The following is a 14,397-nucleotide window of genomic DNA, read 5'->3' as shown; positions in this document are numbered from 1 at the left end:
TCATGGCAAGATTACAGATCATAAACAGCTCTTGGCGCAACCAGGGCTGAGCTTCTGACCAATATGGGACAGTATTCTGACACAGGTGGGACCCCTCAGCTCCCTTTCAGGTAACTTTTTTTGTCACATCTGAGGTGTCAGTCAAGTATTTGTTTGTGTGAAGCTGGAACACCATCAGGAACCCTGTATGTACTTTGTGAGTCACTAGTCTCAAAGGGCTGGTGCATTCCAACAAAGCAAGAGAACATCTCAAAACTGATTAATTGTTTGAAGACTGAGTTATTGAATAAGTGCAATCAGGTGTGCTTCTCCTTGACTGGAATAAAAACATGCGACTGTTGCTATGCAATTCTAGATGGTTGCTAAAGTGTTGTTAGGACATTGTTATGTTGTTCCAAGTAGTTGCTGAGGTGTTGTTAAGCCATTGATGTGTTGATCCAGGTGGTTGCAAAAGTCTTTCTAGGCTGGTGTTTTGTTTTCCCAGGTGATTGCTAAGGTGCTGCCAGGCTACTACTACGGTATCCCAGGTGATTGCTGAAGTATTGTTTGGCCAATAGCTTAGGGGGCTTCTAAGGTGAAAAAGTGCACTATTTTTGTATATGCTCTTCAATCCTGCAAGATTCCATGGCTCTACATAGAAAACTGTGACCTATGGAAATGACATGAAATGTGTACATACAAAAAATGAACTAAATATCAACACAATCAAACATTCAAACAAAAAATCAATGTTTGAGCAATTCATTTGGACTGCAGTGTATAATACTGCACAATACAAAGATTCCCCGAAGCTGCACAACATTCACAAATACTGCATCACATTCTATCCATTAATCTCTCGCTCTCTCTCTTTTTCCCTCTACCTCACTTTCCCGATCCCCTCGTAATCCCTTCAACCTGAAACAACAAACAATCATGGAGGGATATAGTGACGCAAGAGACCAATATCTGTGGGTTCTGTGTGCACGTTTGCAAGAGATTTACATCTTCAACTGCAGATATTCATGTATTTGAAATGATCAATTCTATAAGTAGGAACTTATGTCCTTCCTGCTATGTGTGTAAGTGAGGGATATATATGGCCTAAAGCTCTCTCGCCCACCACTTCCGCCCTTTTCACTCTCTCTCAACACTCGCTGTTTCGCTCACAGATAATCTGTAACTCCACCCTCAGATTAGGATTACAGAAATTATTCACTTCCGGAAATGAATGTGAGCGGCAGTGAGATGGAGATGTGTGACGCGAGTCCACTCTTGATTTACCTTTCATCTTCAGATAGGACCTTAAGGCCCCTTTGTACAATAGCCACCTTCTTTAAATAAAAATAACAATGTAAATTGACTCTTAATATCTGTTGTTATATTTATTGCTATATCTCGACCATATCTTTAATTAAGGCTAATAGCTGGAGTATGTTATGAAGTTATTATTGCCACCCGTTAGGGGTGGGCAAAAATGATACAGTTATCATGATCGATTACATATCAATATGCTCTTCTGAGCACATCATAGATATTGTCAGTGCTCAAAGAACACTGCCAAACGTTGCCATTTATGACTAAAAAGGTGTAATTGATCTGCTTAGTTATAGTTTTGATAGCACTTTTTACATTTTGCACTATTGTTTTTTTCTCTGCTCTAGTTTAACAAATATTTATTGTGTATCATAAATGTGTCTTGAAAGCATAAGTGTTGTATTCTTGCCATATTGCTCAGTTTTATTACTCAAATGTTTGTCTTTGATGGCTCTGAAAACATAATGTTGATTCTCTTCAAATTTCTCAGATGCAATAACATGTGACATGAACTGCTTCTGGTCCATATAAAATTATATGACTTACTCACAGCATTAAAACTGAGAAGGCTCTAAATCACTCACGAGAAATGGTTGAATTCTTGTCTTTAGTTACAGATAATCTCATTTTATAGAGATAACAGAGAACTAGCTTATTTGATTTTTCTTTTCTATATGCGCTACAAGTATAACAATATGCAAATTTAATGACATGATACGTATTGTTTTTGCATAATGACACGAAACATTTTCCAAGAAAACAACAATCATGATTTCAAGACACATTTATGATGCACAATAAATATTTATTAAACTAGAACAGAGAAAAAAGAACCAATAGTGCAAAATGAAAAAAAGATCTCACATTAATGAATTTATCTATTGGTAGTAGCCAAAGATTTTACCAATTTTTTTTTGTTATTGTTTTACAGTAATTATTACTGTTGTCTGAAAATTGAAAACAAGAAGGCACAAGAAACTTATAAGACTTATATGACATATGAATTAAATGAAGTAGATGAACATGAGGATGACTTTGCTTGTTCCAGCACAAGCTGAGTGTCTTTACACACCATTCCAAACAACTTGGCTAGTCAAAAAGCGAAAAGACGAAACTAAAGTTCGCTTCTTATTCAGCAGCTTCTTATCTGAATTTAATGTTGCGCCAAAATAGTACAGCAATTACATTCCACTGTTAGAGTGGCAGAATGTTAACTACTGTACCTTTTAAGGTGGAATGGAAAATTCTAATAAGAAACTAACTTCACCTTTGCCCAGGCTGATGTTTGCTTCCATCTGTGGTTATATCAGGATATCATAGAATGTGTTCAACAGAAGTATAGACATATGCATTTTATTGCATGAAATCTATCTATCTTCACAGCATATATTGTCTTGTGATCCATTGACACGAGTATTGTAGCACCTCCAATAGGCACCAATGAGTCATGGTTCAAAATTCTGCATTTAGCAATTTATGGGGTCCAATACAAATGCAGTGCACGATGGGACCCACGGTGATTGCCCTGCTTGCACTGCTGGTAGTGATGCCGCTGCTTTAGCTCATTCCTTTGTGAGTTTTCTGTTTTACACTTGCTGAATCTTGTGTTAAGGAAAGAATATGTAATTAAGGCTAACACTGGTTACAGACAGATTGGGGGCCAACTGCAGCACATATGCTACCTGCTAATGAGAATAGCCCTTGGCTGCAATTAGCGCTGATTTTATAGCTTATTCCCAATGCTTGTGTCTATGCGTGGGTGGGGGTAGGGGTCCATTTGTGTGTGTGTATGTCCATGTTTCACCATGTGTGCATAGGGGATGAAAAAAATCTAGGATTACAGATTATGTACTTGTGAGTCTTGCTCTGCTGCAGAAAACAGCCCCATGCTTCAGCTTATCTAGATTTCTTTCTGTAGCCCACCATAGAACTACAAAACAGCTGATCATGTGTGTGTATGCAGATTTAAGTTCACTTATGACAAGCAGGTGTGAGGCAGTAGGAGGCAGAATTCTGCTATCGTTAACATGAAGAATCCCCCTGAACTGAGGCTGCTCCTGCGCCAGCACATAGCCTCACTGAGATGTTCCATCCTGCTGCTACAATCTGTGACACACTGCTAATACACAGACACATATGCACACACAGTGTATCTTCCTCCTGAGTGACATGACCTGAGACCCATTGTTAATACAAATAAAAGCAGGAAATGTTTATCCATGAATGAATGAGTGAAGCTTTGTCTGTGAAACAAGCAAAAAGAGCTTTTTTAAAATAAGCTATTTAAATACATGAAACATAACAAACCCTAGTGACCTCAATGTTTATTGTAAATCAATGTTTCTTTTTTCATCCAGTTTTTGTTTAATCACTGTCTATCAATTTAAAAACATTTATTATAGTGTACTACATTAAAATGAATTAAGAACATATGTTTTCTTTGTTTCAATAACAAAAAGGTTTGTTGGATACATCATTCTACCAAATAGGTTCAAAGTCAGAGTCTGAAATTTCAGACTTTTAACTGACTCGGACTTTAGACTAAAGAAATTTTTGGTCTCTGCCCAGTTGCCAACGGGCTAGCCTCCACCCCCTGCCATCACTATACAGCAGGATCTGTGAAGCTGTAAATGTTTGAAGACCTGGGCTGACGATAGGGCCTGCGCCAAGGATTTTAACTTACAAAAATTGTTTTTTCAAAAATGGTCTATTTTTCTTCTTTCATGCTCATCTCTGGAGTCTTTCTGGTAGAAATAACACTACTGAAACTTTATCTTATGTTTCAGTAGTGATTGTTTCAGTAATGACAATATAATTTTGACCATAACTCAAACGTGCAAGCCAGAACATGACTAACAAGCTTTCAACCATTGCACACAAAATCATAATATATATTTTTAAAGCATTTACTTAATTGCAGACAATATGTGTTTTTGCCATGAAGGACAGGAATGCAGTCTCACTTCATGCTCTAAAATGCAAAAGTGTGGCTGAAATAAGGCTCAACCTATGAACTAAAACAGAATATCTAAGGAGAATATCTGTGATCATGTAATAATGGATAAATGTTTCTGCAGTGTAGCTTATTTGTTAAAAATGTAGTTTGATATTAAATGTTTGCAGTCATGATGGCCAGATACACATTCACTGTTTAATGAAGTGAGCGAGGTATGTGTGAACTGTCTGGTGATATTCTCTCTCTCTCTCTCTCTCTGTCACACACACACACACACACACACACACAAACAGTTCCTTTTAATCTCACAGTAAGAGGATGAGGCCTGTGCAGTAAAAAAATTACATAATCCCACTGTCCTCCCTCTGTCTCTGTCTCTGTCTCTGTCCCTGTCTCTGCATCCATCCATCTCATTATTATGCTGTTCCTTTACTCTCCTAATAAACTCAATCAACCCATAACACTGTCAGTTTTAACCTACAGTGAGCAGTTTGGCAGGTGATCATCTATTTGACCCTCTTTAGTGACCTACATCTGAATCAACACTGTCCTTGATTGTGATGATATTGAAAAAGGTGACAGATTACAGCAATGGAAATCCACACAAATCTCTCTCTCTCTTTCTCTCTCTCTCTCTCTCTTTCACTCTTTCTCTCTGTACCCCCATTCTTTCTTTATTTCTTTCTTTCTTTCTATCTGTCTTTCTATCTTTGTTGTTCTTCTTTCTATCTCTCTCACTCTTTTGTCTTCTTTCACTTTCTCTCCTTCTATTTCTTATTCATCTCTCTTTCTTTGTCATTTATTCTTCCCATTTTCACTGTCCTCTTTTCTCTGTCCTCCTCTCTGTACTCCTGTTTTCACTCTTCTTTTTTCTCTCTCTCCATCTTTTCTCTTTCTCTTGCTCCCTCTCTCTTTCTTTCCCCTTCTATCTCTGTCTGTATGCAATCCCTTTTCCTCTCTCTAACTCTCTTGAGTATCACTTTCTCTTTTTTCTCTCTCACTTTCTCTTTGATCTCTTTGCTTTCTTTCTGTCTTTTCCCCCTCATTCTTTCTTTCTTTCTGTCTTTTCCCCCTCTCATTCTTTCTCCCTCTTTCTTTGTTTCTTTATCTTTCTCTCTCATATTACCTTTTTTCACCCCTCTCTCCCATTTCTCTCTCTTTTCTTTCTTTCCTTTTCTCTCACTTCTCCCTCCCTCACATACACACACTCTCTCCAGTCCCTTTCTCTTTTCTCTCTTTTTTCCTTTTCTTGCCATTCCACCCTTGCTTTCTCTCTCTCTCTCTCTCTCTCTCTCTCTCTCTCTCTCTCTCTCTATGTATTTTAAACTGAATCCCCCCCACCCCCCACCCTTGCCTCCAGTGAACAGATTGGGTCTCAGTGGGACTGTGTCACCCAGGGAGAGACTCCCCCCCTCCTGATACACACACACACACACACACACACGCAGAGTTACACAAATTTCATAACAACATGACCTTCACATGCATCAGATAAGCAACATACCCAAACAACCCAATCTCCAAATAAGAACTTCATCATGTAAATGACGAGTCGAATAATCAGTGATTGGTGTAGGAAAACGTAGTGACACTGTAGCCTAATTTGTCCTCAGTTGGTCGAATACAGCTGTTAAATTACAGCATCAATGCAAACGTGTTCTTTTTTCGTGACGGCTATGAAGTTGCACAAGCTTAACAGAACATTAGCAAATATTCTGTTCAATCTTAAAAGAAATTGTAGTGATATTTTGTGTAGCTTTTGTAACCTAGAGGTTATCCGTTTATGATCTTAGCCTTATTACATCCTAAGGCTTATTATTGAGTAATAACAAAGTACTGTCATTAAACCGTCTGAGGTATTCTCTATTGTGGTGTTTAATCAACGTTTGGAACCACTGGTAAGCCCTGGCCTTTCAAGGGGTTAAAATGCTACCTGACTACCGGAACTAAGTTGTTGTATTTACTAAGAAGTAAGTAGGTCGGAAGAGAAAAACTACCCCCAAAGTATGCAACGTTTCATAGAAAATGTATATTATTTGAAATGAATAACATACTCTTAGCGAAGGTAATGTGAGTTCACTACTACAATCTCACATTAGATTAAATGGTAAATTTGGCAATGGTGTTTCAAGCTTGACAAATCTAGCAACAGTTGGTACAAATTAACACATTTGTGGGCGGGGCTTAAATAGGTCAACTGGGCAATGGTTCAGCCTCATTGTAATACCAAAGGTCCATTTGCAGAGAACGTGACCATAGTATGAATAAAGGGAAAAGAACAAAAGGAAGTAGGAAAGCTGGATCAAAGATGAAGTGGATGAGCACAGAGCAAAAGATGAACAGAATAAACCAAGGCTACACTAATGAGTGAGGATGAGTGGAAGGATAGTGGCCCAAAGAGAATGAAAAGGTTGACATACAGGTGTGGGGCACGGAGGGAAGAGGTAGAAAAGTGCAAAGAGATGGAGGGACAGAGAGTGTGTGTGAGCGCAGGTGTGAGGTGTATGGTTGGTGTGTACTGGCAGTGTGTAACAGTAGGAGCAGGAGAGGCTTTAAATGATTAATCAGCTGCTGACTGTACTGCTCTCTATAATGCACTTTCATCATGAACACACACACTCACACACACACACACAGAAACCTCAACAACTGAAAAATATGTATATACAGGACTGTGCGAAGGTTTTAGGCATCTAAGCAAATTTTTAAACAATTTACCTCAGAAGTGAGTTTATTACAATATACATTAGAATAAAGTCCTATTCATAATTCAAATAAACATAAAAACATTAAAAAGTAACAAGAATTTCTTGGGTCCATATTTTTCCTTGACACTTTCACTGCCACCACAGAGACTTGTTAATATCATCAATTACATCATGAGCACAATTTACTGAAGCACTGATTGGTCAAACCAGGAGTTGCTTTTTAACTGCATGTAAAACTTGGCTTCCTCGAGGAGAGATTTGAAAACAAACACACAAACATCCATAAAAATCACAATTTATTTTATATATTGGATGGATATATATATATATATATATATATATATATATATATATATATATATATATATATATATATATATATATAATCATTATTAATACATTTTTTATAAATTTTGTTTATTCAAATATTTGAAAAATACTTCTCTCAGCAAATAAACACATACTACACAAATAAATAGATTTTGAAAATGTGTCTTGGGTGCCTAAGACTTTCACACATTACTGTATATTTTTTCATTTATTGTTCACCTTGTGCCTTTCATTCTTTCGTTCTTTTCAGGAAACTTGATTTCAGTTTTTCAAATAAACTTGCAGAGATATATGTCCACACCTCCAAAGTTCAGTTCTAGAAGTTGGTTGAATTTTCTGCTTCTCACGATTCAAGCAATCCCATCAACTTTCCATGATGTTGAGGTCTGGACTTGGGGGTGTCCAGTCCATGGTTTTGAGAACACCAGCAGTTTGTTTTTATTTTTTTTATTTTTTAGTCTATTTTCTTTTTTCCGTAAGAGCTTCTTGACCAGCTACACATCCTTTCAGAGTCATAATGCAGAGTCATAATGTTAGTTCTGCTCACAATGGAAGGATAGACAAGACAACTTGGATGCTTTCAGATGTGAAGCGTGAAGCTTAATTTTCTCCTCTCTCCCAAAGATGAAAGCTTTAAGCACTGTTTATCTGATGGTGACAATATTAATGGTCTACCAGGTCTTATGAGGTTGTTAGAAGTCAATAATAACTGTATATTTTAATAATTTTACATCATTTTTGGAAACTCTTTTCTTTGTCTTATTTTCCTTTGGCTTTTCTCTTCCTTACGTCAGTGGATCATCTTATGTCTATGTCTACATTATATTTTACATTATACATTATATCTTCTCAGAAATATCTCCTAAAAATGAATGACTTGCTTCATGGCCATTTTGATGGAAAAATTTAATGAAAATGTAGCCTCTGATCACACAGTATTGTATAGCTATAAACACCTGTTCCCAGTCATACACTGAACATATCTTGATCATAAATAGCACTCCAACTCATCTTATTGGTATTTGATTGAGCTTCATCACTCCAACTCATTTCAAATGATGTTTTACTACTCCAATTCATCCTGTATGATGCTTTATTACACCAACTCATCCAAAATGGTGATTTATCACTCCAACTGATCCCAAATGGTACTTTATCACTCCAACTGATCCTAAAAAGTGCTTCATAACTCCAGCCCATCCCAAATGATACTTCATCAATCCAACTCATCCCAAATGGAGATTAATCACAAGAGCTCATCTCAAATTATGCTTCATCACTCCAATGCATCCCAAATCATGCTTTATTACACCAACTCATCCAAAAAGTGCTTCATAAATCCATCTCATCCCAAATGGTGCTTTATCACTCCAGTACATCCCAAATAATGCTTAATCACACCAACTCATCCCAAATAGTGCTTCATAACTCCAACTCATCCCGAATAGAGCTAATCACTCGTACTCATCCCAAATAAAGCTTCATCACTCCAGCTAATTCCAAATGGTGCTTTATCATGCCAAGTTATCGCAATTGATGCTTAATCATTTCATCTCTTCCCAACTGATACTTCATCACTCCAATCCATTCCAAATGATGCTTAATCACACCAAATTATCCCAAGTGGTGCTTCATCACTCCAACTCATCCCAAGTGGAGTTTAATCACTTTAACTCAACCCAAATGGTCCTCCATCCTTCTAACTCATTCAAAGTGGTGCTTTATCATGCCAACGTATCACAACTGGTGTTTAATCATTTCAATTCATCCTAGATGGTGCTTCAACACTCCCACTCATCCCAAATAGTGCTTCATCACTTCAACTTATCCTAAATGGCACTTCATCATGCCAACTTATCCCAAAGGGTGCTTCATTGCTCCAACTTTTTTTTATATGATGTTTCACCACATTTCATCCCAAATGGTGCTTCATCACTCCAAGTAGTTCCAAATGTTGCTTTACTTTAACTCATCCCTAATGGTGCTTCATCGCTCCAACTTATCCCAAATGGTGCATCGTCACTCTAACTGATCCCAATAGGTGCCTCATCGTTCCAACTCATCCCAAATGGTGCTTCATCACTCCAAATCATCCCAAATGATGCTTCATCAGCCCACCTCATCGTAAGTGGTATTTTATCAGACCAACTGATCCCAAATGGTGCTTCATCACTCCAAATCATCCCGAATGGTGCTTCATCACTCCAATGTATTCCAAATGGTGCTTCACTTCATTCATTACAAATGTTGCTCCATCACTCCAACTTAACCCAAATGGTGCCATATCAGTTCAACTCATTGCAAATATAGCTTCATTACTCCAACTCGAAATGGAGCATCTTTTCTTCTGCTAATCCCAAATGAGGCTACATCACTTCAATTCATCCTAAACAATGCTTCCTCACTCTTATTCATTCCAAATGGAGCTTCATTAATCTAACTCAACCCAAATGGAGCTTTATCATTCTAATTCACCCCAAGTCACGTTTCATCACTCCAGCTAATTTTGAATGGTCTTTCATCACGCCAACTCTCCCTAAATGTGGTTTCACGGGGGTGCAAATACACATAAAGTATGTGCACTTTTTGTGTATACTTCTATACTGTATATTTTACTCCTTACTTTACTCCACTTGGACCTTTGAAGTACTTGTTAAACATCTAAGGAGGGTGGGGGATAGATGCAGGTGGGAATTTAACTCTGCAGCAAAGTAGAGGAGCGTTAGTGAACAGGGTTTTCAATTTTCTATACTTGAGTATGTTTGTGTTCATACATTTTATTTTCACTCAAGTGTAATTTTGTCCTATAATTCCAATTTTTACTGAGTAAGATTTTGACACAGTTCCTGTACTCTCACTCAAGAACAGTTTTTCTGTGCTTTTTTTCACTGTTGGTGATTCATCACCATAAGCCATTCCAAATGTTGCTTACTCACCCTAACTCATCCCAAAGCATGACAAACCCTCCCAATCATTCCAAATCATGCTTCATCACTGCATTTCTTCCCAAATGGTGCATCAAACCCCCGAGTCATTAAAAATGCTGCTTCAGCCCCCCACTAATCCCAAATGGTGCTTCATCACTCCACTTCATTCCAAATGGTGTTTAATCCTCCAGTTCATTCCAAATGGAGCTTCATTGCTCCAACTCATCCCAAATGGTGCTTCATCATTCCAACCCATTCCAAATGGTGCTTAATCACAGCACAGTGTTCCGCTGTTCGACCATCTAATGCTGGTGAACTAGTCAACGTGTGGAATTGTGCATGGATGCTTGTGTGAGGCTGCAGCAGTGCATCCCAATCTACTGCAGCTAAACTAAAACTGTGCAAGGCATGGCTGCGCCTTAAAGTAGCCAAATCCACAAATTAGAAGGAGTGGCGAGGCTTATGGGCAATAGTGTATGCGTGTGTATGTGTGTGTGTGTGTGTGTGTAGGTGAGTGTCCATGTGTGTGTGTGTGTATGTGTGTGTGTGTGTGAGTGCTGGTGATGGTTGTGTTGATGGTTCTCTGCAATTAGATCAAAGCTCTAAATCTGTAAACACACGACGGCATGCTTTATTTATCTAAACACATGAGCTGTGTGTAAACACAAACGGTATCCAACAAGTCCTCTGCTAATACTTCTGCAAACAAGGCTGACGTAATATGAGTGAACCTCTTGACCTGAAAAAATAAAAGGCTAAAGACGGAGTTTGTGAGCTATAACTTAATTTGGCACCTTCGAACAAGTTTCTGCATTTTGGAAGAAGATGGCAACGTTTTCCGTTTTTCATTATCTTGTGATATACCTGAAGCCTGAAAGCCTGATGCTAGTCTCTCTCTCTTTCTCTCTCTCTCTCTCTCTGTCTCTCTCTGTCTGTCTCTCTCTCTCTTTTTCTCTCTCTCTCTGTCTCTCTCTCTCTCTTTTTTCTTTCTCTCTCTGTCTCTCTCTCTCTGTCTCTCTCTCTCTCTCTGTTTTTTTCTGTGGACAGTCGCTCATTCTAATCTGAATCTCATCGGTCGTTTTATCTCTGTCACGTGTGACAACGTGAATGAACAGTAACTCGTGTGCTCTCCGCCTTTAATCCCGGTGCCCCTCGCGCTGCAGGGTGGAGCTGACGGGTGTGCCGATGTGGAAGGGAGGAGGAAACAGCTGGACCGAGTGTGTGTGTGTGTGTGTGTGTGTGTGTTAGTGATGAGCTATTTCAGAGGGGATTTAAATGTGTAGATGCTACTGCAAATCCCTGTGAGAGATATTTATACTTTCATTCTTCATTTTTAATTCACGCCAGTTTCCTGAATCCAGATGTGTTAAATTATTCTCGAGTTAGATGATCCTCGAATTTGTCGCTAAGAAACGGGAGAGAAACTTGGAGCACTTCTAATGCGTCAGTATAGAAAGAGTGATGTTTTAAATGAATAAGTATGACAGATATGTCAGGACTGTGTTCTGCACGCTGAGGCACCTGCGCTTCAGGTGGAGGTGATGACGGTGACGTCAGTGTCGCACAGCGCGCGGAGCACACTCAGCTCCGCCCCAGCGTAATCTCATCCACCCAGAGACCCAGAGCATTTCTGGCGTTCCATTACATTTTTCTTATCAAAGCAAATTTCACTAACAATAAACCCGCGGTAAGAACTGAATGAGCAGAAATATGGATTATTAATGAAAAACGTGTAGGTTTTACTACCGCAGTGGTTTGAGCTGTAGCTCTCGTTTCTTTTTTATTTCTTGTTATTATATTGATTAAAATTAAAATAGATCATCTTCAGAAACAGATTGTAAATGTTACTGAGGTTGTTTTTGTACTCGTGGGAGTTCAATTACCGTTAGTAAATGCTATTCTCGCTACTCAAAAACATCAATTAAACATTGTGTTTATTAATACAAAAATATAATAGATAGAAATTACATGTTACGTTTTATCATGCAAGCGCTCATAATCCTAAACTAAACATAAATAGGCAGTGTTCTTGAATCTGAAAGGATACAAAACAGAGAAGTCGTTTCTCTGTTTATATGTGTGATCATTCTGATTTTATTAGTGAAACTATGTTATTTTAATAGTTTTGTATAAATAATAGTTTGTTTTTAATAGTTTTAATAGTTTATTATTAATAGTCGGTTCTTAGTCTACTGTGTAAAGTATCATTAGTGACGCTGAACTTTGACGCGTAAAAACCTGATTAAAAGCTAAAACACCTCGCCGTATCAGCTCCCATCAGCGGCCAGTGAGCGGGAGATTATGTAAGAACAGCTCTGACTGACCATCACGACACGCGCTTTCACCGAACAGCTTCAAACACCCGCGTCTGAAATCAGCTTTAGCCCAGATCATCTGTACACTCACTGCAGCCCACCGTTAACAGCCCCCCTCTCCACTGAAAGTGGCCTCGTGGAGCCCCAGATGTTCTCTAGCGCTTCATCCCCGGAGAGCATCTGTCTGCCATGAGCAGGTTACACACAACTACTTTGGAACACTAACTGCCGAGAAGAGGTGCAGCGAAGAACAGAGGAACATCTAGTCCAGAGTTTCTCCGTCTCTCCATCCCTCACTCCTCCATCTCTCGCTCTAAAGCAGCCTAAAGAGCTCTGAGGTGTTGGGCAGAGAGATGAGGAGTTGAGTCATGTGAGCTTAAACGCCACAGTGAGCAGCACAGCGAGGAATCTGGGCGAAAAGGTGTGTGAAGTGAAAAGTTCAGATCTTCCTACCTGTGCACCTTCCCTAAGGTTTTAGCTGCCACAGCCTTGAAGCGATCTGGACGGATCTCCATGCTCGCGACTCGCGACTCCCGGATCCGGCCGGTGTGCTGCTGTCCCGGGCGCACTGTCCGTCTCCGCCCTCTCTCTCTCTCTCTCTCTCTGTCTTTCTCTCTCTCTCTCTCTCTCTCTCTCTCTCTCTCTCTCTCTCTCTCTCTCTCTCTCTCTCTCTCTCTGTCTTTCTCTCTCTCTCTCTCTCTGTCTTTCTCTCTCTCTCTCTCTCTCTCTCTCAAACACACTCACTCTCTATCGCTCTCCTCCTGTCAACCTATGCCTATTTACATCACCCTCTCTCTCTCTCTCTCTCTCTCTCTCTCTCTCTCTCTCTCTCTGTCTGTCTTTCTCTCTCTCTCTCTCTCTCTCTCTCTCTCTCTCTCTCTCTATCTCAAACACACTCACTCTCTATCGCTCTCCTCCTGTCAAACTATGCCTATTTACATCACCCTCTCTCTCTCTCTCTCTCTCTCTCTCTCTCTCTCTAATTGAGTTTCATTCTCAGAAAGTGAAAAGAGGCACTTTTCCATCTTTTTCACTTTTAACCTCTGGAAATAAAACGATTTTCTTTGTTTTCATTCTATGTGCGAGTGTGTCTGTTGCGTGTGTTCGTATGTGTGTTCAGTATAGCCCACCTGGGAAGGTAAACTGGTCCAGGGCCTAGGGTCTGCTTCTAGAACGCTGGCTCTGATTTGCTCTCGACAGTTCTGTTAACATGTTAACATTTACATTCTTTTAGGTCAATTAAGTTGCCTGCAGTGTTAATCTCTATTGGGTTAATGGTCAGAACGCAACACTGGGCCACATAACTGACCCCACACCCCACATCAAGGTGTGCGTTTAATCCCCTTTGACAGACTTGAATTGGTACGTGTGAATATGGTAACTTACAACGCCATCTAGTGTTCTGTTCGATAACAACAGAAGTGTTTGGGATTTTTGCGCCCCCGTCTGTGGTCACGTGATCGCTACTGATTTTCCATTACTCCTCAAGATTACAGCATGTCATGTCACATGAGCAAAATTACAGACCTGGCTCATAGCCCCCCGCCCCCCAAGCTCGTTACAAGCTTGACTTCGTAACAATAATAAACAAAAAACTTTTGTGTATTACTATGTATATTATTATTAATTTCCCTTAACGCTCCATACAGGACAATACACAACACATTCTCCAAGAGTCTAAAGAACCCTTTCACTATGCAAAGAACCATTTAAGCAAGAAATAGTTCCTTATAGAACTCAATGTTCTAAGTACAACAATTCCCTTTACCACAGGAGCCCTTAAAGAACTATCTTTTTTTAAGAGTGTAGTTTTTTTTTAAAGTCCCCCTTCCTTAAAATAATGTAATAATAGTAGAAAACAAGTA

The 14,397-nt window shown here is 39.2% G+C and overlaps 1 protein-coding gene across 1 annotated transcript in view; it reads right to left on the bottom strand.

Moving 5' to 3' along the window:
• Positions 1–13,150, bottom strand: part of slc17a7a (solute carrier family 17 member 7a) — a 33,199-nt gene extending 20,049 nt beyond the window's left edge. The window contains exon 1 of the mRNA XM_017686724.2: positions 12,986–13,150. Coding sequence (XP_017542213.1) covers positions 12,986–13,047 — 62 coding nt within the window. The 5' untranslated portion in view covers positions 13,048–13,150. The remainder of the gene's footprint in view (positions 1–12,985) is intronic.
• Between the last annotated feature and the right edge of the window lie 1,247 nt (positions 13,151–14,397).

The sequence above is a fragment of the Pygocentrus nattereri genome, chromosome 14, assembly GCF_015220715.1.
Source record: "Pygocentrus nattereri isolate fPygNat1 chromosome 14, fPygNat1.pri, whole genome shotgun sequence".
NCBI lineage: Eukaryota > Metazoa > Chordata > Actinopteri > Characiformes > Serrasalmidae > Pygocentrus > Pygocentrus nattereri.
The sequence above is the reverse complement of the archived record's forward strand: the minus strand, read 5'-3'. Positions and strand labels throughout refer to the sequence as shown.